General features: G+C 52.0%; 9 protein-coding genes across 9 annotated transcripts; 5 read left to right on the top strand and 4 right to left on the bottom strand.

Annotated features, from left to right (window-relative positions):
- Positions 1-441: 441 nt before the first annotated feature.
- On the top strand, positions 442-1,899 carry NECHADRAFT_40231 (uncharacterized protein; the record flags this gene model as incomplete). The annotated part of the gene is made up of 2 exons (XM_003048045.1): positions 442-570; positions 619-1,899. The coding sequence occupies 2 exons, from the start codon at positions 442-444 to the stop codon at positions 1,897-1,899; spliced, it is 1,410 nt and encodes a 469-aa protein (XP_003048091.1).
- Positions 1,900-4,115: 2,216 nt separating this feature from the next.
- NECHADRAFT_40259 (uncharacterized protein) lies at positions 4,116-7,614 on the top strand (the record flags this gene model as incomplete). Its single annotated transcript, XM_003048044.1, has 5 exons — positions 4,116-4,365; positions 4,413-4,651; positions 4,702-4,894; positions 4,942-7,010; positions 7,060-7,614. The coding sequence occupies 5 exons, from the start codon at positions 4,116-4,118 to the stop codon at positions 7,612-7,614; spliced, it is 3,306 nt and encodes a 1,101-aa protein (XP_003048090.1).
- Positions 7,615-8,838: 1,224 nt separating this feature from the next.
- Positions 8,839-9,468, top strand: NECHADRAFT_40304 (uncharacterized protein; the record flags this gene model as incomplete). Its single annotated transcript, XM_003048043.1, has 1 exon — positions 8,839-9,468. The coding sequence occupies one exon, from the start codon at positions 8,839-8,841 to the stop codon at positions 9,466-9,468; it is 630 nt and encodes a 209-aa protein (XP_003048089.1).
- A 110-nt stretch (positions 9,469-9,578) lies between these two features.
- On the bottom strand, positions 9,579-11,192 carry NECHADRAFT_40143 (glycoside hydrolase family 43; the record flags this gene model as incomplete). Its single annotated transcript, XM_003047865.1, has 1 exon — positions 9,579-11,192. The coding sequence occupies one exon, from the start codon at positions 11,190-11,192 to the stop codon at positions 9,579-9,581; it is 1,614 nt and encodes a 537-aa protein (XP_003047911.1).
- Positions 11,193-11,605: 413 nt separating this feature from the next.
- Positions 11,606-13,689, bottom strand: NECHADRAFT_79882 (uncharacterized protein; the record flags this gene model as incomplete). Its single annotated transcript, XM_003047864.1, has 4 exons — positions 11,606-12,022; positions 12,073-13,159; positions 13,212-13,576; positions 13,642-13,689. The coding sequence occupies 4 exons, from the start codon at positions 13,687-13,689 to the stop codon at positions 11,606-11,608; spliced, it is 1,917 nt and encodes a 638-aa protein (XP_003047910.1).
- Positions 13,690-14,926: 1,237 nt separating this feature from the next.
- NECHADRAFT_68906 (uncharacterized protein) lies at positions 14,927-17,343 on the top strand (the record flags this gene model as incomplete). The annotated part of the gene is made up of 4 exons (XM_003048042.1): positions 14,927-15,493; positions 15,574-15,995; positions 16,109-17,199; positions 17,251-17,343. Exons 1-4 carry the CDS (start codon positions 15,030-15,032, stop codon positions 17,341-17,343), a joined length of 2,070 nt encoding a protein of 689 aa, XP_003048088.1. The 5' UTR covers positions 14,927-15,029.
- Positions 17,344-18,598: 1,255 nt separating this feature from the next.
- Positions 18,599-19,430, bottom strand: NECHADRAFT_39969 (uncharacterized protein; the record flags this gene model as incomplete). Its single annotated transcript, XM_003047863.1, has 3 exons — positions 18,599-18,944; positions 19,009-19,279; positions 19,334-19,430. 3 exons carry the CDS (start codon positions 19,428-19,430, stop codon positions 18,599-18,601), a joined length of 714 nt encoding a protein of 237 aa, XP_003047909.1.
- A 2,432-nt stretch (positions 19,431-21,862) lies between these two features.
- Positions 21,863-22,927, bottom strand: NECHADRAFT_79879 (uncharacterized protein; the record flags this gene model as incomplete). Its single annotated transcript, XM_003047862.1, has 3 exons — positions 21,863-22,545; positions 22,668-22,717; positions 22,917-22,927. The coding sequence occupies 3 exons, from the start codon at positions 22,925-22,927 to the stop codon at positions 21,863-21,865; spliced, it is 744 nt and encodes a 247-aa protein (XP_003047908.1).
- A 393-nt stretch (positions 22,928-23,320) lies between these two features.
- NECHADRAFT_79878 (uncharacterized protein) lies at positions 23,321-25,052 on the top strand (the record flags this gene model as incomplete). The annotated part of the gene is made up of 2 exons (XM_003048041.1): positions 23,321-24,972; positions 25,022-25,052. 2 exons carry the CDS (start codon positions 23,321-23,323, stop codon positions 25,050-25,052), a joined length of 1,683 nt encoding a protein of 560 aa, XP_003048087.1.
- Positions 25,053-25,178: the final 126 nt, after the last annotated feature.

Raw genomic sequence — 25,178 nt, 5'->3', positions numbered from 1 at the left:
GGACAATGCGGGTGGGAATTGTACGATTTGCATCTATAAACCACGCCATATCTCCATGATCCAAGAAAACAAGGAGGTTTGATGAGTGTGGCTGAGGCGATGAGTAAGCAGCGCAATTTGGAGGCTAGAGCAGGAAAACGGCGGTCCCTTTTCTTGCATTCGTCTCAGTAATTGAATATATCTCTTTTGTCACTTACCCCGTTAACTTCATTGATGCCCTGCCCCGCCATCGGCCATGGAGGGGCAACAAGGTACCGGCTGACCGTGAAGCAGGGCGCGCGTTGTCACTGAATAATTACATCTCGACTCCAGGCAGCTCCCAACCTTTATTCACCAGAAACACGTGGCGCGGCGGCTTGGGGGAATATGCCCCGGTTATAAAGACATTAGCGACGGCTTCTACGACCCTGAGAGACTCCTCTTTACAGCGCTTTTTCCACAATGGAGTCGATGCGGCCTGCTCGGCCCCAGACGGTCAAGGAGCTGGTGGCTCAGGCTGAGAACTTCAACTTTAACGCGAATATTCCTGTCAAGCACTGGACGCGCGCCGCTGAGACATTATATAAAGAGGTATGCTTTGTTTTGTGCTTGCGTCGCTGACCATACTGACGCTGTTAGGCCGGGTTTGCAGTCTCCGATGGCGATTATGGACGAGCATACATGATGCTCTACCGACACTCGGTCCTCGTCCTCCAGTACCTTCCCTCGCACCCGCAGATCAAGGATCCCGAGAATAAAAAGGCATTTTCTGCCTTGTCGAAGCGTATCGGACGTGTGATTCAGGACCTCGAACAACTGAAACCCGAAATCGAGAATGCTGTCAAGGAATGGGAGCGGATGGCGCCTCCGCCCCAGGCGGCGAATAAGACGTCGGAACCTTCGAGATATGAAGAGTTTGCGGCCCGAGACCCAAGCTTAACCGGAAACGCCAAGATCCTAGATGCCTTTGAGAACCAAGACCTGGCTGTTGACCTGGCCCAGAAGGAGCTGATTCGAAGAGACACGGCAAGGCGAGCGACAAGGAAGGCTGGTATCTCGGATGAGGATATCATGTCTCGAAGGATGGGAGGGAGATGGGATCAGTGGGATGGCGATGATCTGCGACAACAAATGGAGGCGACGAGGCAGGCACTCGATTCGGCTCGTGAGCGACGTAATGATGAGGATTTCCGGACAGCGCCGGTATCGCAGTCGTACAACTATCCGTCCATCTCAAAGTCGAGGCCGGTGGATTATGAGAGGTCAATAACACCGACAACACCTTCGATCCAGCCGAGTCGACCGCCAAAGGAACCCATATCTCTACCACCCAAGGAACCGTTGTATCCTACATCGGGATCTGGAACTCTTCCACCGAGTCTGCCTCAAAAGGTCCCCCTCTCTCAATACGCCCCCCTCCTCCCATCTCCTCAACCCACAACGGCCGACCGACCCCAAGTGCCTCGAAAGGAGGCCATCAGCCCGCCGCCAACGCTTCCTAAGAAGGAGCGTCTGACGTTCAAGCCGGGCGCATATCTGGAGAATGGCGATCCTATACGCTCACTGTTCATTCCCAGACAACTCCGTCAGCAGTTCCTCAATATCGCGTCTGAGAACACGCGCCGAGGGCTCGAAATGTGTGGGATGCTCTGCGGAACTCCCATCAATAACGCCCTTTTTGTTCGATGTCTTTTGATCCCCGACCAAAAATGCACTTCGGATACTTGCGAGACGGAGAACGAAGAGTCCATGTTTGACTACTGTATGAAGGAAGACCTACTGCTGCTGGGATGGATCCACACGCACCCGACACAGACGTGCTTCATGAGCTCTCGAGACCTGCACACGCATGCTGGATATCAGGTCATGATGCCTGAGAGTGTGGCCATTGTTTGCGCACCCAAATTCACGCCCTCGTAAGTACACGTCTCGTTTGACGAAAGCAATTACTGACATGGCTAGATATGGCATCTTCCGATTAACTCACCCTCCAGGCTTGGATCACATCTTGAACTGTAACCAGAAGCCGACATTTCATGAGCATTCTCTAGACCCAAACAAGATCTATCGCGCGGCGGAGCAGCCACAGGGCCATGTATACGAGAGCGACAAGCTGGACTTTTACGTTCACGATCTGAGGACGAAATAGACAATGGAGTAGGATTGCATAGCGTTGGAGTTTGGTAGGCGGACAGGACAAGAGCATAAAATATATTATGTCAAGCGAACAAGCAAGCAAATTGACGAGGGCTCTGTTACTTACACAGCGTCTGTGTCTGTGTCGCGTGTTTGTTCATTCTCCGGTAGCACCCGGTGACGCGGTCCTTTGTCGGTCTGCGCAGCGGGCGGGTAAGGATGGTCTCATACAAATGAGTGGTCGATGATTGGATTGGGCCTCGTGCTGGGCTGGGCTGGGATCTGCGTCAGTGTCTAGGATGTTTAGATTTTGATGGCTGGTTCAAGTCGATCGCCCGAGAGATGAGCACTACGGCCTTGGGGACTGAGAAACAGGTCATAGGACTTTGCCAGGAGCAACTGATTCAGCTTGCGACATGATGCTGTGCTTCCCAGAGTCAAGAAGAGTGTTGCAACACCAATCATTCACTCATTCATTCCATGCACACAGGGTTGTGCGTGCATGAGGAGAATTTGCTCTGCTCTGGTCGGCAGTGGTTCCATCCGAGCTCCAGGTAGGTCGTGGACTGATAGGGCAAGGATCTGCTAGGGACAGGCGAGCTGAGGAGGAGAGTGGACTCTTGAGGAAGAATCTGGTTGATGGCTGCAGGGCCAAGACGAGGTAGGTAGGTATGGATGAGGATCGTCCAAGCAATGACTGACATGGGGAAGCAAGCCGCTGATAAATCTCCTTACACGTCATTGTCTTGGGGAGGCACAGGGCGGGTCGAATAGTCCAAAAGAAGCTTTTCAGCTCGCCTCAAGAAGAGGAGGTTACCCAATGACAACGGGTATAATTCCTGACGCCCCCCTCTTTCTTTGGCGCCCTATGTATCCGTACATATGTATCTATACCAAGACAAGAGACATTCGTCTGTCAATGGGGAGGGGATGTCTCAGTTGAGTGATCTGCAAGGCTAGAGATGATTGTCCAATTGCCGCCCTCCAAAGTGTGTACGACTGCCGGTGTCGAGGGGTCTAGGATTAAATTGCACCGTGTCCACTCTAGTCTTTTCTCGATTGGGGAGGAGGACATTCTTCTTTGAGGGTTAGTGGCTCCTCTTTATGGACTAGAAGGGCGCGCCGGCTCGGACCGCGATCCATAGGGTTCCCGGGGCGGAACTGTTGGTGTTGGTATTGATGGTGGTGGTGAGGAGAAGGGAGAGAACTGAACTGCAGAGGTAGAGGCCTCAATTTGGTGAGTGACAGCAAGAAACGGTTAACCGACACAGGGTCTTGATGTCAAAAAGGCAAAGCTGAAAGACAGGGCCATTGCTCACCACGCATACATACCATGTCTCGTTCTACTTTGTAAGCAAGGGTTATCCTCCCAAGGGTAATCGCCAAGCAAGAAGGAAAAAGATTGACCGCCAGTCTCTCTTTGTGTTCATTTCGATTAGACATTTACCTTGGCTAGTTCGATTGACAGCTCCCCAGTTTAGACGCCACAGAAAGAAAGCCAGTCACGTCAAGGACATCTCTAATCTGTGGACTTACTGGGGGTAGACCCTCCGATTGGGCTGCTTCCGAGACATGGGTGGTGAACAAATCAGAGATGGGGATGTATCGTGGTGTTGAATATCTGTGGGGAAGCTTCTGTCTGTGCCGTCTGCAAGTCCACAGACTATCAGAAGTTCACGATACATGGCGCACACCCCTCCACTCGATTCAAGACACTCAGATGCGCCGGCTCCAAGCTACGAGGTTGATCCTGAAAAGCAACAATGTGTTCCACTGCTTTTCGTCCAACCACTCGAGTTTCTTGTCTGGCTCCCTTGCGGGCCGCACCAGGTGTACCCCGTCGTTGGACCACGGCGAAGCGGAATGCCGTGTCTCACTCGTTGACGCTAAGCTAAGCTCTTGTTCCCTTGAAAAGCATGTGCGATGATGGTTGATAAGAGAGTGTGTCCCCCTCTTTCATCTCTCCTCTCTCCTCTCTTCTCGGTACAACTTGCGCCATCATGTCGTCTGCAGAGGTCAAGAACGGCCACGCCACCAATGGCCATAGCCAGGAAAAGGCTCCCGCTCCTAAGCCGCAGCCCAAGGCTGCCGGCCAGTCCAATCAGAAGAAGGAGGGTGCTCTGAAGAGCTTCAAGAAGCTGAGGGTTCTTTCCAAGAGGCCGTTGCCTACTGAGATGGGTGATGGTAGCTACAGGACTGTGGTGAACCGACCTCGTCTCAAGGAGGATCTTCGTCGTCTCAAGATCAAGGGTGAGTTTGTATGCTTGAGGTTGAGGGGGTGTGCTGATGTGTTATAGATCTCAAGACGTTGCTTGAAATTGTCAAGGCCAAGGCCAAGGGTGAGACTCAGCAAGATGACAAGACCATGATCATGGAGAGGACCATTCAGATTGTCGCTAGTCTGAATGATCACTCCAAGGTTCAGGAAGTTCTTACCAACAGCTTCATCGACAAGCTTTGGAACTCGCTCGATCACCCGCCAATGCTGTACATGGGTGACCAGTACCGCTTCCGCCAGCCGGATGGATCTCTCAACGTGAGAATACACACCTCTGGGCATCAATTGAACTTGACTGACTGTGACAGAACCCTTATATGCCCAAGCTTGGTGCGGCCAAGACTCCTTACTCGCGATCTGTTCGTCCCAAGGGCATGTCGCTTGGTGCTCAACCTGATCCTGAGGCTGTGTTTGAGTCTGTCATGGCTCGTGATGGCTTCAAGAAGAACCCCAACAATGTGTCGAGCATCCTGTGGTACTGGGCCACCATCATCATCCACGGTATGTACTAGATACTCAACTCTAGTTGACAATTGCTAACTAAACAGACCTGTTCTGGACCAACCTCAAGGACCCCAACCAGAACGACTCGTCGTCGTATCTCGACCTCTCCCCCCTCTACGGTAGCACCGTTGAAGCTCGCGACTCGATCCGAACATTCGAGGATGGTCTGCTCAAGCCCGACACGTTTGCCGATAAGCGTCTGATTGGAAACCCTCCCGGTGTCTGCATCATCCTCATCATGTTTAACCGATTCCACAACCATGTTGCGACCAACCTCGCTGACATAAACGAGGGCGGTCGCTTCTCCAAGCCGGGACCTAACCTTGATCCTGAGGCTGCGGCTGCGGCTTGGAAGAAGCGTGATGAGGAGCTGTTTGAGACTGCTCGTCTTGTTACGTCGGGTTTGTACATCAACATTACCCTCATTGACTACGTCCGCAACATTATCAACCTGAACCGTGTTGATACCACTTGGACTCTTGATCCTCGTCAGGAGATGGGTGTCTCTGTTGGTACCAAGGAGGGTTCCGAGTCTGGCACTGGCAACGTCGTGTCTGCCGAGTTCAACCTCTGCTACCGCTGGCACTCTTGCATCTCCGAGATGGACGACAAGTGGATCCAGGATTTCTACGTTCAGCTCCTTGGCGACAACTATGGAGCCATGGACATGCGTGCCTTGATGATGGCGCTCAAGAAGTTTGAGATGTCTGTTCCTCAAGACCCTGCTGAGCGCACCTTTGGCGGCTTCAAGCGTGGCAAGGACGGCAAGTTTAGCGACAATGAACTTGTTGATGCTCTTGCTACTGCTATCGAGCAGCCTGGTGGTGCATTTGGTGGTCGCAATGTTCCTCGCATCATGAAGCCTGTCGAGATGCTTGGTATCATCCGTGGTCGCAAGTGGAACTTGGCTGGACTCAACGAGTTCCGTAAGCATTTTGGTCTCAAGGCTTACGACACCTTTGAGGAGATCAACTCTGATCCTGAGATTGCCGAGTCTCTGAGGAACCTGTACCAGCACCCCGACTATGTCGAGCTGTATCCTGGTATCGTTGCCGAAGAAGCCAAGACACCTATGGTTCCTGGTGTTGGTATTGCTCCAACGTACACCATCTCTCGTGTCGTCTTGTCTGATGCTGTCGCCCTTGTTCGTGGTGATAGGTACTACACGACTGACTATCACCCTCGTAACCTGACCAACTGGGGTTACAAGGAGGTTGACTATGATCTCAACATCAACCACGGCTGTGTCTTTTACAAGCTCTTTATCCGGGCTTTCCCTCAGCACTTTAAGGGTAACTCTGTCTATGCTCACTACCCAATGGTGATTCCCTCTGAGAACCGCAAGATCTTGACGGATCTTAAGCGCGCGGATCGGTTCGACTTTGATCGACCTAGCTTTACCCCCGCCCGTATCAACATTGTCGGCTACAACGCTGCCAAGTACATCCTGGAGAACCAGGAGATCTACAAGGTGTGCTGGGATGAAGGTCTCGGACACCTCATGGGCGAGGGCGGACGCCGCTTCATGCTCTCCGGAGACGGTGCCTTCTTTGCCCAGCAGCGCAGGTGCATGGGCGCACTTCTGTACAACGACACGTGGAAGAGCGCCATCAAGTCATTCTACTCGATGATTGCCGAGAAGCTCCTGGCGGAAAAGTCGTACAAGCTCGCGGGCAAGACGCAGGTCGACGTTGTGCGGGACGTGGGTAACCTCGCGCACACTCATTTCGTGTCGCGCATGTTTAACCTGCCACTCAAGACCAAGGAGAACCCCAAGGGTCTCTTTTCCGAGCAGGAGCTGTACAAGATCCTCGCTGTTATCTTTGTTTGCATCTTTTTCGATATTGATCCTGCCAAGTCGTTCCCGTTGAGACAGGGTGCTCGAGAGGTTGCGCAGGCGCTGGGCAAGGTTGTTGAGATGAACGTCAAGCTTTCCAACGGTATTGGTATGAAGGGTTTGTTCACTGGCAAGGCGAACAAGGATGATCCTCTGGCTGCGTATGGAGTCAACATGGCCAAGGGGCTCAAGAAGGCTGGGCTGAGCACTGAGGACATTGTGTGGAGTCAGATTCTTCCTACGGCTGGAGCCATGGTTCCCAACCAGGCTCAGGTGGTGAGTGATTTTGGTTGTGTCAAGGGGATGATTGCTAACGTTGTGGTAGTTTGCTCAAACTCTGGATTGGTATCTTTCGCCTGCGGGTGAAAAGTACCGTCCTGAGCTGCACCGTATTGCCGCTCTTGAGACAGGTGACGAGACTGACGCTCTCCTTCTGGGCTATGCCATGGAGGGTATCAGAATGGCCGGCACGTTTGGTCTCTACCGCAAGGCTGAGTCTGCCGACGTGATCGAGGAAGACAACGGAGAGAGAGTCGAAGTCAAGGCAGGTGACCGCGTCTTTGTCTCTTTCGTGTCAGCAGCCAAGGACCCCAAGATCTTCCCCAACCCAGAAGTCGTGGACCCTCGCCGACCTCTCGAGTCGTACATCCACTACGGAACCGGACCCCACGAGTGCCTCGGCCGAAACATCAGCCAGGTGGCACTCACGGAGCTTTTCCGCGCCCTGTTCCGGAAGAAGGGACTCCGTCGGGTTCCAGGTGCTCAAGGAGAGCTGAAGAAGGTTCCCAGACCTGGTGGATTCTACGTATACATGACTGAGGACTGGGGAAGCATTTGGCCTTTCCCTACCTCTATGAAGGTTACGTGGGATGGAGAGTAAATTTGATCTTGTGTGTGTTTTTTATGGAATGTTTGGGGGGTTGGGATTATACCATGGGGGTTGAGATTGCTTTGCTTAGTGATATCACCGACGCTAATATTGAATTCCATTTGTATTTGGACTTTGGTTCCTTAGGTCAATCTTGGCAGCTTATGTGAAACCCTGTAAGGCCCTGGTCTGCTGTAAGGGCTGTGGATTTAAAATGTCAGGCTGTGATGTCAAGGCAGTGAGATCTCAAAATGGCAACGATTACGCGAGGTTGCATGTGTCCCAAGTATAGATCTGCGGCTTGGCTTTTGACCCCAAATCTGAGGCGCAGGGCAAGATTAACTTGTGGCGGTGTAAAAAAAAATAAGGCTGGATGCATTCTTAGCCGAGGCTTGTCACGCGCTTAGAGTGGGCTGGGTACAGTACCCAAACAGGGCTGGGGAGGGCTTCCTCTTCTGCGACCACGCGCGCTTGATTGCAACCCCAGGGATCTTGATTTTTATGTGTTGGAGCCGATTAATAGGTTAAGCTGACATGTTCGGACTTGCTTGAAACTCGGACTCTTGTAAAAATTCCCCTGTAATATCGGGAGCCTGCTTGAAGGATTTCAAGGGGGTCACTTGCCCCCTCAGTAAGCGCTAAGACTGATTCGTTCTCCTTCGTGGGCTACAGCAGCAGGGTGCGTTTCACTATGTGTTTCTCGACACTCGATTGAGAGACGTCATTGGTTGTGGGTGACGCTTCAGCTGCTTCTCTCGAGAGCCTCTGCCGTGCCGTTTGTGCCGTTGAGAGAGGCGAGTTTTGAAACATTTCGTTGCCTTATGATCAATTGACTCAGGGGTTTTTTTCGGGTGGCATAAAGAGTCAGGCTTGGCTTCTTCTCTGGCTGATTTTGATCGACATCTTTTTTTTTTCTGTCAGACTCATACTGGGTACAGCCTACAAACGGGCTCCATTCACTCTCTTCCTTGTCTGTTCCCGCTTACATTCCCTGTCCTTTACTTGTTCGCGGCTGAGCCCTGCATTGTTCACCTTTCCCCACGTTCAGGCTGTGTCTGTTTGTCATTGATCACTCTCTTTGTTCAGAGCCTTCTTATAAACACTGTCTGACGACCCGTTGATCGACGTCTTCAGTACATTTCCATTCTGTCTTTTCTCTCTCATACGCGTTCATATACCCGTACATCAACGTACACCCACACCCACACACACACATACACTACCAACAAGAACAAGATGAAGTTTCTTTCTCTCTCGGCCGCCGCCCTCCTCGGCTTCGCCAACCTCTCCCTCGCCGGCCCTCTCTACGCCGCTCCCATCATCGAGCACGCAGCCCCCAAGTCTGTCAAGTGCGATCCCAAGAACGACGAGTGCCGCACCGCCAAGCAGGCCGCCCCCTTCATCACACAGGGCTTCTACGACCACGGCATCTATGACGTCAAGGAGATGGCCGCCGTCCTTTCTCTCATGGCTTTCGAGTCTGGCGACTTTCAGTACAAGCGCAACGCGTTCCCCGGCCGACCTGGGCAGGGAACAGCCAACATGCAGATGGCCAAGTTCAACCTCTTGTACGCCCAGAGCATCCCCGAGCTCAAGGAAAAGTGGGGAGCCGTCAAAACCGTCGAAGGCGCCTCCAACAGCACACTCAGCGACCTCCTCGACGATGTTACCGACGACAAGTACAACTTTGCCTCTGGTCCTTGGTTCTTGACAACTCAGTGCGAGCCCAGCGTGCGCAAGTCTCTGCAAAAGGATATCGATGCGGGTTTCAAGGAGTACATGGATTGCGTGGGTGTCACGATTGATGAGCCTCGCATCAAGTCTATTAACCTTGCCAAGGAGGCTTTTGGCCTCAAGAAGTGCTAGGAATGCCATTAAGTGGCGGGAATGCACTGGAGCCGTTTTCGATTCTGTACTCATAGATACCTTGACAAATGCCATTAAGTGATTTCATGTTATGTCCCTGTCTTAAGTGTTTAAATCTCGTAGCGGTCCAACTCGTGGTGGACAGGTCGGTACACAAAGTAGTCAAACTTGGCCTTTATCCCAAGACCATTCAAGTCCGAGCACGCCACACCTAGGAACGAACCCGTGAAGCTCCCGTCTCCTACATGTCCACCGCACTCATCCGACAGGATCGACGCATCCAGGACGGGACCGTACTCTTTCAGTTCGTCGCCCTCGAGGGCATAGTAGAACTGAAGCTTGCTCATGCGGATAGACAGAGCCAGCTTCACCTTGCCCTCGTTGGGGAGCTTAACCGGCTCTGCCTTTTGAGGTTCCAGCTTTCCGAGGGGAGATGAGTCTTCTGAGCTCATGATGGAAAGCTCTCTCTGGCCGTCCGAGTGTGCTGTGACGGTAAGGTAGAAGAAGTTGTAGCGAGAGTAATAGGCTGTGAGACCTGCAAATTGACGCTCGTCCTCTGGTGAAAAATCGATGACTGTCTCGGCGTCGCATGAGAAGTGTGTCTGTCGCCTTGCTACCAGAGACTGTTCAAACCAAGATCCAATTGACTCGCGACCGATCAAGGTTAGCTTGCCGTCGGCGATTGAGAAGATGCGATCTGGCTCGGGTGTTCGCAGCCACTGAAAGTCTTGGTGAAGACCATTCTCAAACGTGTATCGCTGTTCAGCCCAGTATGCTGTGTCGTCTCGTGCAGCGGGGAGATCAACGAAAAGGCTTGGGACAGGTCCATTCTTGACATAGAGCCAGTCGTCATCACCCCAGTATGCTTCTTGGATCCCCGTCTCTCGTCCCAACACGCACCGACGCTTCTGACCAATTGGCCGTCCAGTGAGGTGCACGATATAAGTCTTGCCATCAGGTGTATCCACGATGTCGCCGTGCCCAGCCCTCTGCAACGCAACGTTCGGAGTGTCCTTGGACGTGAGAATGTGCTTCTGAGGGTGATCCTCGTAAGGTCCCCAAATGTTTCGAGACCGTGCAAGCGTGACGGCGTGGTTGTACCCCGTTCCTCCTTCGGCTGTCAACATGTAATACCACCCGTTGCGCTTGTACATGTGAGGTCCCTCGACGAACTTGAGGTCTGTTCCCTGGTAGACATTCTTCCGTGGACCAACGAGTTTGCCTGCTTTTGGGTCAAACTCTTGGAGCATGATACCAGCGAACAAGAGTGGACGGGCGCGGTGGTCCCAGGTCATGTTGCTGAACCACTTGCGACCATCCTCATCGTGAAACAGTGAAGGATCAAAGCCAGACGAGTTGGCATAAACAGGATCAGACCACGGTCCTTCAATAGCCGGGGCACTGACGATGTAGTTGTGCGTATCCTTGAAAGACCCATCCTTTCGCTTCACATCCGTATACACAAGCCAGAACTTTTCACCATCATGAGTTAGACAGGGAGCCCAGACACCGCAGCTGTCTGGATCGCCGCGCATGTCGAGCTGACTCTTGCGGGTGAGAGGACGGACGGCCAACGTCCAGTTTGCGAGATCTTTGGAGTGGTGGATCTGGACTCCGGGGAACCACTCGAATGTTGATGTTGCTACGTAGTAGTCGGAGCCGACTCTGAGGATTGAGGGGTCGGGGTTGAACCCGGGAAGGATGGGGTTTCTGACGAGAGGCATGTTGACGAGGGACTGAGAGCTGAAGGAAAGGTAAGAGATGAGAACAAGAGAAGTGACAGAAGTGAGGGAGAGGAGGAGTTCAAATGCCAATATCACTCCACGTTCATCTTCATGATTCCTCCATCACTCAGTACTTATCCTCCCCGAGGACGGAACCTCGTTCGTGTCACGGCATTTAGCCTGAATTCACCTTTACCAGGAAACGCGGGGGGAGAGGGGATTCGTCTTACGATTAGCGCCAGCAGAGTTGCAGATCTTGACCTCTGACTGACCAATGTCGTGCTTCTACTGACTCCATTGCCTTGCCTTGCACGTCGGGTTATCCAGCATCAATTCCGCCCTCTCTTTATCCAAATGCGTAAATTCGCAGCTTGGCATGTTGGGCTTGAACCCGCTCGGGAAGAATACCCTCTCTATTCACCTCCCATGTCCATGCTTCCGGGAAAGCTCTCCCAGAAACCCTGTGTTGCATCCGCAAATGTCGCATGCATGTTGCTTCCAAACTCAAAGTTGGTGTCAAATAGGTCAATGTCGGCTGGCGCGATAAAGTTGAGCTGATCTGGCGCAAAGTCCACGGCAGTCGGCGTGGCATCGTTTTCGCCGTCTGTCGCGCTCTTGGGTCTTGTTGGTAGCTGCGTAAAGGCTTCGGAGGATGAACCCACCTGCTCGTCGTTGCTCTCGGAGTCGGGTTGTCGGACAGGATCGGGCTGTAAGGCTCCGTAGTCGATGATTGCGTTTCGCATTTCTCTCCTCTCACTTGGTGTTACTGCTTGGTCTCCTTCGGCTTTGATGTTGGTGTAGAATATCTGCATCGCCTTGATCTTTTCTCGCTGGTACTGGTGTTAGTGAAGCTCGCATGAATATGAGAGGGAGGACTCACCCAGGTATCTGCCATAGGCCACGCTTGTCGCATATCTTTGAGAAACAGCAATCCCTCAACGATGTGTTCACGCCTCCGCTCAATCTGATGAGGTGTATCGCCAGGATTTGGGAAGTGGTAGAAGTACAACATCGTCCCTACCGCTGTGTAGATGGTAAAGCCAATCCACGGAACCAGACCCCGTAGAAAGTAGAGGCCAAAAGCACGCATCTCCTGGAGCATCTCACAGACCTGTTCGGCCACCTCGACTAACTCCTTGCTCGACCACGCTGACCATTGATCCCACTCTTGATCGCCTACTCTCGCCTTTTGCATCTCCACCTCGGGGAGATATGACCGGTAGAGGAAGATGACGCTCATAAAGTAGATGCAGTGCATGTAGCAGTACGCCTGACCCTGGTTGGACACGCTATGTGCCCTTAGCAGAAACAGCTCGTATTGTAACCGCTTGGGCAACGAGTCCTTCCACACATTTAGCCGCGAGAGCAGGTACTGAAAGTCGGATTGAGGCTGCCAGGGTGGTTGATTGTTGTCATGTGGTGTACAGGCCCATTTCGCAACGGCACCCCATATATCGGCGGCCCTCATGCTATATGCGACGATGCCGAGGTTCCCTTGCTCGCCCAACCGGGGTCCTTCGGGCAAAGAGCCGTCTAACTTCTCGCAGATGACCAGTTCTCCAAAGTTGAAGCTGTCGGACTCGCAGGGAAGTTGTATCCGCATCTTGTCGGCCGAGAGCATCCTATCTCGGCCTTTACCTCCGCTGAGGAGGCTATCCATTAGGAAGCAGGTCCATGCTGTGCGCCGTCTCTCCTCAGCGGTGATGAAGTCGTCGCGGGTCGTTACAGATGTCGGTTCTTCAAAGAGACCTAATACTTGAGCCATTCTGACGGCCATGCCCAGGTACACCCACGCCCGTCTGCCCTCACCGGCGCCCCAGGAATGGCCGGTCAGCATGAGTAGGACCTGAGCTCGGTGGACAGTCGGTTGGTCCACTAATGACAATACCATTGATCTGGCATGAGTAGCAAACGTGTTGCTGGCCTCGACCTGGCTAGAGTAGCCTGGAGGGGCGGCCTGTGAAAACCTGTATTGATGTGGTGAGTGAGGGACAATTGACTTGGGCATTGAGAGCGCACCTCACCGTGATGGCCAGCATAGCCCAAACAAGCAGAGGATCTAACGTCTTCTCACGTATTCCAATGAGAAGATTGGGTATATGGTGAAAAGACCACTTGTAAGAACACCGTAGATAGCTGTTCTTGACCTCGTCGGTGAGAAACTCAAAGGCGTCCACTGCAGCCAACGTCTTTGACCGAGCAGCCAGCCACTCTTCCGAGCGAGCCTGACCCCTAACAGCCAACTGTGAAGCACTCTCATGCTCACGTCCATGACGCTCAAGACGACTCCGTCGAAAGATGAAGGAGGTGCCCTTGGGAGGGAAGATGCACTCATCACCGCGGTCGCGGCATCGACTGCAGGGTGGCCCGCCCGAGTGGATGCACTACGGCGCCATCAGCCAAGAGTGATGGGAAGGGAGGGATTGGAGAGAGGGCTGTCGCATGGTACTTTACGCTTGGAGGAACGACATGCGCCGCAGGCTATCGACTTCTTCATGCCGTGGTTTTTTTGTAGGAGATGAGATGAGATGAGATGGATTAAATTGTTCTGCCTGAGGTTGCGAATTACTAAGGAAATGGGCAATTCGTGTTTGGAGCCTCAGGTTTGCGCGCCTATCTGTGATTGGCTGACTGGGGTTATTATGGGGCTTAGCAAAACCTCCCCGGGGCCTTCAAACAGTGACAGACACCATGAGCCTCAATCGTTGGAATGACCTCTTGATCCATGTCGACTCTTGCTATTTTAGTTTGGTGGGGTCTTGATTTTCCTTGTCAGTATCACATGCAAGTCGAGAGTTGTTGTCTCGTGTCCTCTCGCTCTCGCTCTGAAGTTGTGCTGTACGTGGCCAGAGTCGTAAGCTACCCTGTAAATGCAGTGAATGCACCGTCGGAGATGAAGCCTTGTTCTTCAGATGCAATGAACTCCTTTTTACCTTTTTAGAGTGCCCTTCAGACGCAGCATGTCAGCAGTGGCTTCGAGACGCTATCCACTTAGCTGGCCTGACATGTCCAGGGGAGAATCTTGGCGTTTCTATGTCATTTCCTGAAATTTCCCGTCTGAGCGCCGCGGAAACAAAAAGCTCGTGACATTTTTTCGTTCAATGCCGTTTAAAATGCATGTGAATATCAACGACGTCGTTAACCGTTGATATAAGGTTCCCCGGTGCTCAGAAGCAGCTTGTTAACTGCTTAAGGCGGCCTTGTCAGATCTCACGTCGGGATGCTATTGGACTTGCAGGGAATAAATCCCCAGAATCTCAACTGATTCCCGATGCAAACTCCGCATCCGCATGTCAGCACCTTTCGTTTGGCGTCACTACCTACGCGTTGTTGGTCAGCTGCTTGCGTTCAGTTGAGGCTGAGGCTCTTGGCTCAGATGGGATCTCCTTTTGCGATTGGATCGCAAACCCCCTTGCACGGAGTAGCTGCATATCCCGTTCCAAGTACTCCGTGCTTCCGTACTTCCCGCGGAAACCGTACAAAGCCCGTGACAGCGCTTAGAAATGCCTCTGCGCAAACGATAAACAACGGGGCTGAGGTGAGAATGGAGACGGGCCTTCTGCACCTGTTGGCGCCTGATGTTACCCACAGGGACCGTTTTCTGTCCGGGACCCCCCCTGTAGTGGCGAAGCCGAGGCATCCAGGGTCCATGGGGACACACACGTGTTAAGCACAAGTTAAAAAGAGATGACGTTGCTGTTTCCCGAGAGGATATATCTCTGGGATGGCTGTCGCTTCGTGCCGTTTTGCATGTGCCGGCTACTGTAACCGCTGTCGCTACCACTCGATCTGCAGACGCTTGACATAGCCTAGTCTATCCAATCATATCATTCCACGATGGATACGGATACGCACAACGTCCCATACCCAACGGGTGTGCTACCTCTACGCCAGGTTCACAAGCCGCCCTTCACCATCGAGTCGCCCGGATATGAGAAGGTCCCCGGCGAGACCATCCCCCGACGAAGCCCAAAAGCGAAAGATGGCCTCATCGCGCGACCTGCAGAGGGTGTCAATACCGTTTTTGACATTGTTCAGCGAAGCGCGCGCGTGTACCCCGACCGCGGAGGTATCGGGTCGAGGAAGCTGATTGAGCTTCATGAGGAGGTCAAGACGGTGAAGCAGAAGAAGGTGGACGGGCAGACTAAAGAGGTTGAGAAGAAGTGGCAGTATTTCGAGCTTTCTGGATATTCGTTCATTACTTTCAAGGAGTATGAGACGCTTGTGCTGCAATTGGGGTCTGGGCTGCGCAAGCTGGGCTTGTCGCCGGCCCAGAAGCTGCATTTCTTTGGTGCGACGAGGTAAGCATTTTGATCTGCTTTCTGCTATTGTTTGCGCATGAGGCCCTTGGTATGACTGGTATCTGATCGTTTAACTACAGTATGAATTGGCTCGCCATGTCGCACGCTTGCGCTTCTCAATCCATCTCCATCGTCACGGCCTACGACACCCTCGGAGAAGAGGGATTCCAACACACGCTCGTGCAAACCCAATCCGACGCCATCTTCATCGATCCTCACCTTCTCAAAATCGCTACGAACCCTCTGAAAAAGTCAAACGTCAAGACCGTCATTGTCAACGATGCCTGCATCTTTGGCCATCCAAACGATATGGAGAACTTTGCGGCCGCGAACCCAGAGTTCAAAGTCTTGACTGTCTCGCAGCTGCGAAGTCTAGGCGAGAATAATATGGTTGATCCTGTTCCGGCTAAGCCGACTGATTTGTTTTGCATCATGTACACATCGGGTTCTGCTGGGCCCCCGAAAGGTGCCTGTATCACACATGAGGTCCTCGTTGCAGGAGGTACGCTACTCCCTCGCGACCTGATTTTCCAATTTTTTTTTTTCCGTGGGTAAGTAAACGGAATTTGCTAACTCTGAGTTTAGTTGCCGGAATCTATTCTGCCGTGGATGAAGTCGTCAGCTATCGCGACATCCTGCTCTGCTACTTACCACTGGCCCACATCTTCGAGTTAACCGTCGAGAACTTGGCAATTTTCATCGGCGGCAATCTCGGTTATGGAAGTCCCAGAACATTGTCCGATGTCTCAACCAGAAACTGTGCAGGAGACATGAAGGAACTGGGACCTACCATCATGATGGGCGTCCCGCAAGTCTGGGAAACCATCCGGAAGGGCATCAACGCGAAACTGGAGGCGAGTCCTCTACTCAAGAATGTATTTTGGGCCGCTTTGAACTTTAAGAGCTTCATGTCGAGGTACGGATTGCCGGGAGCCAACATCTTTGACAAGATCATCTTTGGCAAGGTCAGAGATTTGGCTGGTGGACGGGTCCGGTTCACTGTTAACGGAGCAAGCGGAATTGCTGAGGGGACCAAACACGTTATATCTCACGTTATCGCGCCCATGATCATCGGGTATGGTCTTACTGAAACATGCGCCTGTGGTGCCCTGGGCTCGCCTCTAGAGTTCTCACTCGACACTCTTGGCCCGGTTGCAGGCTCCCTCGAGATAAAACTGGTTTCTGTCCCTGAATTTGGATACTCTACTGATGCCAAGGTGCCCCAGGGTGAAATTTGGGCCCGGGGAACGTCCCTCATGAAGGGTTACTATAACAACCCAGAAGAGACGGAAAAGGCTATAACTCCGGATGGCTGGTTCAAGACAGGCGATGTTGGCGAGTTTGATGCCGATGGTCATTTGCGGGTCATCGATCGCATCAAGAACCTCATCAAGCTACAAGGCGGAGAGTACATTGCTCTTGAAAAGCTGGAGTCTATCTACCGCGGTGCTCGGACTGTTATCAATGTCATGGTCCACGCTGACCCGGCTCATTCCCGTCCCATCGCGGTTATCATGCCTGAGGTCAAGGCCCTCATGTCAATTGCAGAGGGTTTGGGCGTGGACGAGCATGACATGTATCACGACGCCAGAGTCAAGGAAGCAGTCTTGGAAGATCTCCGTTCTACAGGAAAGCGCGGTGGCCTTGCTGCGATGGAGCTTGTTGCAGGCGTTGTCCTCACTCATGACGAGTGGACTCCTCACAGCGTGAGTTTGAAATCGTTTCTCCTGAAATACAAAATACTGACATACTTGTAGGGCCTTGTGACTGCCACACAGAAGTTGAACCGAAGAGTTATCATTGAGACTTTCAAGAGAGAGATTGACGCGGTTTTGAAGGATACCCCATAAAGTAAAGCTGTAAGGATAGAAGGTTGGAGTTGCTTGGTTTCGGTTCACTGCAATGACTGAATCTTGATATGATCTGCATTGTACTATAACTCTATATCTAGAAGTTGAACATGATTGGTGCTTACTATGAGACATTTTGACAGGTCGATCCGGGGTAGAGTTTGCTTTTTTGTTTGTTTGTGGTTAGCTTGACAGCTGGACATTGAATTCCGCAAAAGCAATTTGGCTAGGGTGGTGAGGTACATCGAGGTACTTGTCAGCCCTGACAGGAATGTACCTCTTAGGCGGCGATCTCTTTTGCCTAATGCCGCAGTGGTTACACAAGACCACACCCGGCGGGCTAAAGCAACGATTTATCACCTACTCCCTTGATTGAATTGCTGGCTAATAATAGAGAAGGTATTTCAGATAAAGAGAATATCTTGATGTTGATAGGTTTGTTAAACGGATTTGGCCATGGATAGCTAGCCTGCCTTGGTCTCACGGTTGCAAGTTGTCGATTTATCATACCCGGGTGGCCTTGTGAGCTCTAGAAGGCAACAATCTTTCGCTCGCGGTGCTAATGCTCAGGTAGTGGCCAAAATGGTTTACTAGAAATAATAATCTCGTATATAACCCCAAATTGGTCGCGGATGATACTCACTTACTCCGTTGTGAGGTTGGCGACATCTACCGAAGAAGCCATCGACTATACTAACAAAGACCACAGTCACTGGCACACACCAGCATTAAACCCCGGCATTTTTGTGTTTACCACTGACGTCTTTAAAAGAAGGCATGAGCTCAATATCAAAGAACGTAGTCATCAGTACATGACAATATTTTATCCCGATGCTGAAGGGAATGCGTTAACTAACTAAGCGTCACCACTTACTGAAATGAGGCCTTAGAGCTGTGATGAAGATAAAATCGAGTCGTGTCTCTAACTTGGGTGTGAAATGGAAGGCTCATTGTAGCCGCCAGAAAGCGAGCACCACTGATCTGTAGCTGACACCATCAGAGACGATACTAGGCACAAGAGTAACGACGATTGGTTTTTAAGGAGTGCTGCCACTGAACTCATGCCCATAGCACTGCAATCTAAGAAGTACTCGAGTTCATCGCCTACAGGCGAGCTTTCTGTTCTCAATTTGCGTATTGCATCAAGTAAAAGTACATTATCATTGACATTCTAATCAGGGTCCTGTATTGCCCAAGACACCAGTAAACAACCAGAAAAGTTCATTCCCATCAATAAATAACAAGTCTCCTTTACCTAGCTCTGAACACCGCTAGTCATTCCACTAAAAGGACAAGTCGAAACAGCAGATTCCTTCAAAGGAACATCGCCTGCGGAAGCAAGTTGATCCGCCCTCGCCGCTGCTGCAGGACCTCCAGTGAACTCTTCGCCGTCTCGGACGCACCACTTGGCAAAGAGGTCGTTCTGGATCCAGATGACTTTGCTTAGGGCCTTGACCATTGCGACTCGGCGGGACATGGGGAGGACGCTGTGGGAGAGGATCGACTCGGTGAGGACGTGTTGTATCACGCAGAGGGTGGCGCTGATGTGGATGTATTCGACGCGGAGGGGCTTGCTTCTTCGTAGACCGACGTGCATGGCGCTGTAGGGCAGCTGTTAGAGAAGGAAACACAGATAGTTGCAGATGGGGTCGTGCTGTTACTCACCCAACGTTGTCTAAGTACTCCCAGAAAGCCATCTTGGACTGGTCCGAGCAGATCTTTGTGAGGTACGAGTTCAAAAAGTTCTTTCTCTCTTGAAGCTCAGGGCTATTATCGTCCAAGACACTCTGCAACGGCGCCTCTGATGTGGTATCTCTAATCTCGAACGCTCGGGCCGTAATGTCGAACTGGAGGAGCTTTCTGTAGACGATGTGCACAACGGCCGGGATTAGGTCCTTGACGAACTTGGACCCGAAGGCCAGTGCTTCCAGATCTCCTACGATGGGTCAACAGGGATTATTTTTGGGGGTGGGGTTTGAGGGAGGCGTACGATCATCGAAGTCGAGGAACTTGTGGAGGTAGTCGATTCGAGCTTCGAGGCTCGTGTAGAGTGATTTGCGGTCGATATGTTCCATTTCAGTCGACATTGTTGAGGTGAGGAGGTAGACCAGAGTAAGCTATTAAGGTAGGTACCTAAAAGAGAGAACAGAGTGATAAGACGGAGTAAAGTAGTCAAAGCTGACCCCTCCTTGAACAGGAGAGCCCATGACTATTTATCAGCAGCTTCATATCCACGTAGCAGGGACTGACAAGCCCCTTATGCGCGCCACGCCTGACAATTCATGCACGCGACTGGCCGCAACGAAAAGGGAACAAGGGCTCCTTCGTCACGCACAATCCATCAACATGAGAAGCTCACCACGTTTCGTGTGGTGGCGTTTCTTAGGTGAGGACATCCCCTCTCTCGCACGGACGTAACTGGGAAGCTCGTCTCGGTTAGCTCTGCCAACATCTCGAGCTGAAACCCTGGGATCGCGCTCGGATTCATGGTTCTTTTTCTTGGTTCGTCGAATTGGAAGACGCGGAAGTGGGAAAGGGGAGACGTCAGTGTCAAAGCGGGCTGATGTGGCTTGCAAGGGGGGTTTTCAGCAGGATGTGTCCCCCGGTTGACAAGGGGAGAGGTTCTGGACTGCGGGTGGTTTACGATCTGGCACATGGCTGGTGGGATTCTTGGCAGGTTTGTGAGGATTGGTATGGAGGGCTCGCTAACGGCTGGGCGAAGTGTGTGTGGCGCCCAGGTTTTTCCTTTTGGCGTCTGCTGAATCATGCGCAGCGGAGATTAAGCCCACGTTTACCTGCACGGGGAAATGGATGTGACAGGTCTCTTCTTTCCCGCTGTAGCCGAAGCTCCATCCTTTCGTGTCTAAGCGACTTTCGACTAAGGCCTTTGTCAGATTTCCCGGAGCCGCGAGTTGATGGAGGTGTCGTGGAGATGCTGGGTCTAGCTTGACTTGGGGGTTGGCCAATTAGGTTGCTGTGCTTATCAACTCGGCGCGCCAGACAGATTGAACCACGCAGGTCAGAGTCCCCTGCTCATATGAGTCTTTTTGTCTGCTGAAGTTGACGAAATACAGATCAGATCAATATGCGTGTCATGGATTGATCGCTGTGGCTACCTCGGCAATTGCAAGTGCCGCTGCAGGCCACGCACGCACGCGACTGAGAATTGCCGATGTTGGCTGTGGGTGTTTGTATCCATTGTTTTTGACCCATTGCTCGTAGGCGAACCCGAGAATTGGGTCGCGAGGCGGGCCGAGGGACAAAGTTTGTTATCGAATGGCCTTAGGCGACTTGGCACCTTCTCAATTGAGACCTTATCAACAATATTACGCGTCCTATAACTACCCAGCCTGTCGTCCTCTATCTCTTGGACGAGATACCGTACGGATTCTCGTGCTCATGGGTGTGTGCCAAGCTAGAGGCCCAGGCCACGGAAGAATCTCGATCATCGTGGCCGCAGTGGAGGCATCGTGCACGTTCAAAAACACGCAGCAGAGCAGGGAAAAAACGTGCAATGCCTGTCCTGGCCCGTGTGTTCTTCATTGGATCGGGTCATCTCCATTAGACCCCGGCCCCTAACTAAGTATGGATCTCATGAATCCTTGTGGGGTTGTAACGCAGGCTCGGCAGCTTCGACGCAACTTCAAGTATCATTGTCTCGTATTGTGGCGACTGGTGAGGATAGATAGGCATTGGGTGTCAAACAGCGTTGCAACACATTGTGACCTATGTGCATCTTGCTAATAGCACGGCACTAGAGTTTCGTCTTTCCGTTGGCCTAGATCAGCGTTTAGTCGTTCTTCAGCTAACTGGGGGGAATAAGGTCAACACCTGGCTGCACGGGACTATTTGGGCTTCTCTTTATTCTAGCGAAATGTCTTAGAATGGTGCAAAGAGGCCAAAGTTTCCTAGATTTCTCTCTTAGGCAGTCTTGTTGCTTTCATGCAGACGTTGGCTGAGGTCCTCTCTCTCCGCGCCTCCCCGAGTCTATGTGACCAGTCAGTTATCAACCTAACTTGGCTGACAAGTAGCAAATTCTAAAAAAACATCTTCCTTTTTTTAATAAATGCCTCGGAGCAATGTCAACCTCATCTGTTTTTGATGGCGGTGCTGAGAAACAGGACAACTCCTTAAGCATAGGGTAGCCCCCGTGCAGTGATCAAAATGCTTGTGAATCAACACTGGGTTTTGGCAATGACGGTCAAGATTTACCCAGGAAAGGAATCTATTACCAGTAGAGAGTCGACTTAATAATGAAAATGAGATTTAATTCTGTTTGTTCCATCAAGTCCAGATAAAATATCCCATGTGACGTACGTCAACTGGCGGCGTGTTAAATAGGAGCACCCAAATTTTCATTTGTGCTTTCGCCATAAATTCTTACTCAGAACACCTTGACTTTGCATTTCATGTTTCAAATGTGTGGTATTGCATACGTGATGCCTGCAACTGACCTGCAGAACTGCAGATGATTGCTGCAAAAACCCCCTCCGAAATACATCCGACCTGTCATGACGCTCTATGGAAGCTTGATGATTCTCATTAGGCCACTGACGGAGAGCTCCACGGATCCACTGACGTCCAATGTTGCAAACAATAATCCTTCCATGCTGTTGTCGGTCTTGTGTGGCTTAATAAGACGGTGCTTATCCACCAGGTCGCAGGCAAGGGTCGGGTCCGTTAGCTTCGTTTTGGTCCCCGAGCATCGCTCAATGCTCGCGACACGCTGTTGCAATATCTCCTGACTGCAGTGCACGTTTATCCAGAAGATGGGCACGTCAGCTTCGTGTGCCATGTCGAGGTGCTCTTGGAGGACGCTGGCGTCTCTTTCGTCATCCTCAACCAGGCAAGCCGTCATGAGGATGGTATGGCCTTTTTGTGCACGCTCCTGAAGCTTTTCAAAGATTGGCGCCCGAATCTTGCGACGCAGTTCATGGTGCTCTTGGCTTCGGCCGGGGATGACTGCGGCCACGGGATCGATAAGCAGGTGGTTGTCTAGAAGGCATGCCGTCTCGGTGGGCAGTAGCTCCTTGACCTTTTTGAGAATTGGGAGTTTTCCAGTGCCTGGGAAGCCGTTTAGAACGATGATTTTACCCCGAAGGGCTTGCTGAGATGGGGTGGCTGCACGCATGGGAGGCCGTTGGGGGTTGACTGAGGTTGGATTGGGAGTCGCGTCGTTGCTGGTGGACGAGACACCACGCTCTTGTGGCATAGATATTGAAGGAAAACAGCAAGGATTATGAAGAGAGACTCATCACGGTATTGAGTTCATGTTATGGCTTTGTGAGAAGGAAGGTTGCCAGTAGACCTCCCACGTGACTCACTGCGAGCATCGGCGATAGGCCGCAAGTGCCCAATCACCATCAACAATTTACTACAGCATGGTTTCAGTCTCAAATAGTCTTTGCTAATTGGTCAGACGTTCAAGAACTAGCGACCTCGCGAATCTCGTCGATCAGTGACCGTGGCCCGTGCCGTGCATAAAGCACCAGGATCAAGCTGACACGATTTTTTCCCTTCCTCATAAATCCCTTCCTTTCTGTGTATCTTGTAACAACCGGCGCAACACTCACTGCTTAATCATCATGTCATATCGTGTGTGGAAGCAAGTAGAGAGAACCTTTGAAAGGCTGACCCAGGGGAAGAACAGCATTGAGGAGGACAACCCCGCACAAGGGACCTTACCAGTTTGTCTCAACCCTTCTAGTCAACTCGCCGTGGTTCTGACTGGAAGCCGCCTGACTAGGATCGCACTAGGAACGAAATTATCAGTGGGCCATACGAGTACACCGCTATCACTGGCGGCACCGCCTCGATCCGCTTGCTTGAGCTTCTCCCGGGAACCCGCCAGGATGATATCGCCAGCAACTTGGTTGAATACTCGTTGGATAGCCGGCTCCAAGAATACGACGCATTGAGCTATGTATGGGGCGACAAAACCAACCTGACGCCTATACAAATAAATGAACGCACCCTCATGATCACTACAAATCTCCGGACTGCCTTGCTCAACATTCGGAAGCCAGACCAGCCATGCACGATTTGGGTCGACGCCGTCTGCATCGACCAAAACAGCGTTCTGGAGAGAAACCATCAGGTTTCCATCATGGCAGACATCTATAGAAACGCTGCTCGCACTATCGTGTGGCTGGGAGAGAGTCGTCCTGCGTACACGGCAAAGGCATTTACCATGGTGGACGAGCTTGCGGCTGAGGCCATTTCTCGGAAGCACCCTTCTATGGACATCGACCCTTATAACCTGCCCCTGGTGCTGTTGGACCGGAAGCCCACAGAGAGCCCGCTCTTCCACCGGTTTAGAGACGACTTTAGCATCCTCCATCTTGCCTGTGCCGAGTGGTGGTTCCGTGCCTGGACCGTTCAGGAAATCCTCCTCGCATCACAGGCTGTAGTCATGGCTGGCACATTGACCATGGATTGGAACCGCTTCTCGGCTGGTATCAACTATGGCCTTACTCTTGGTATCTGGAACCCGGTGACGCTTGGGATAATTGTCGATCCGATCGTAATACCATATCTGTCGACATACGCTTTGTGGGAACAGAGGCAGGGACCATCGATTACGACACCTGAGCAGACTTTGATGGAACTACTCATTCAATGCCGTTTTCGACAAGCCTCGGATCCTAGGGACAAGGTCTACGCTCTACTAGGGCTTATAGACGCGGATGCAGACAAATCCGCTAGCTCTTTTGCCATCGAGGCTGACTACAGACTGTCGACTAGCCAGGTATACTGTCATGCTGCCCGGAAGCTATTACTGCAATCAGGCGACCTCAATGTTCTCGGAGCATGCACTCCAACTACCAACCTGGAGCTTCCTTCTTGGGTGCCCGACTGGAGTGCACCAAGCGGCCCTCGCCCTATTATGCATGACGCTCGAGGAAAATTGCGTCAGACTCACGCCTCCTGCGGTACAAAGGCGACGCCCCGTTTCATTGACGACAACCGCCACCTCATGCTCGAGGGCCACGAAGTAATGACAATCACGCATCTCTCGTCCGTCCTGCATCGCCTCCAGCGAGATGGCAGTGGATTTAAGCCAATAAAGGCGGGAGATACGCTCATGGCGCGCTTGGCCTCTCTGGGCCAGCTATTTATGCTCGTCATGGCAATCTATTGGGAGCTGTCGTCGGTTGTCCCGCACTTGGCCACCTTTTGGGACTGGGAGGCATTTGCGCAGGAGTCTCCAGTATCGTCAAAGAGCAGCCAAGACACATCGTCCACCAATCCAGAGTTTGAGGATGGTTACGATCCGCTCGCTGTCTACTGGCAGACGCTCTGTGTGGGCACCTTTGCCTCTGGTGGCCGCCACGCGACGTCCCAGCTCTTTTACTCGTGGCGATCCAGTCTACGACCCGTTTTCCACTTGTATCAATGGCGCGTGGACAGTCTGTTCCGTCCTCTAGCCTTCCTAGGTTACGTGATGCGCACGTGGCGGGACTACAGCGAGTTTGCTAGCTTGCTGGAGCACGTGTACGAAAGACGACTGGGTCGTGGCGAGAATGGGTTTTTAGCTCTGCTCCCGGGAGAGGCTGAGGTGGGAGACAAGATTGTCCTCGTGAAGGGTGGGAGAGTGCCTTTGCTACTGAGGAGAGATGAGGAAGGGCTGTATAAACTTGTAGGAGAGGCATATGTGCATGGAATTATGGATGGGAAGATGTTTGAGGAGGCAAAGTGTGTCGAGATGAAGGTGATGTAATATCATGGGCGGCGGAGGACTGGAAGAAGTGCTCTTTCATGTGTTCATGTCTTACTCATACTTTCGAATATTAACAATCTGAGTGCTAGCCAATGCGTGCCCCTTGCTTGGATAC

Source organism: Fusarium vanettenii, assembly GCF_000151355.1.
Source record: "Fusarium vanettenii 77-13-4 chromosome 5 genomic scaffold NECHAsca_12_chr5_2_0, whole genome shotgun sequence".
Lineage (NCBI taxonomy): Eukaryota > Fungi > Ascomycota > Sordariomycetes > Hypocreales > Nectriaceae > Fusarium > Fusarium vanettenii.
This window is presented reverse-complemented; position numbering and strand designations above follow the sequence as displayed.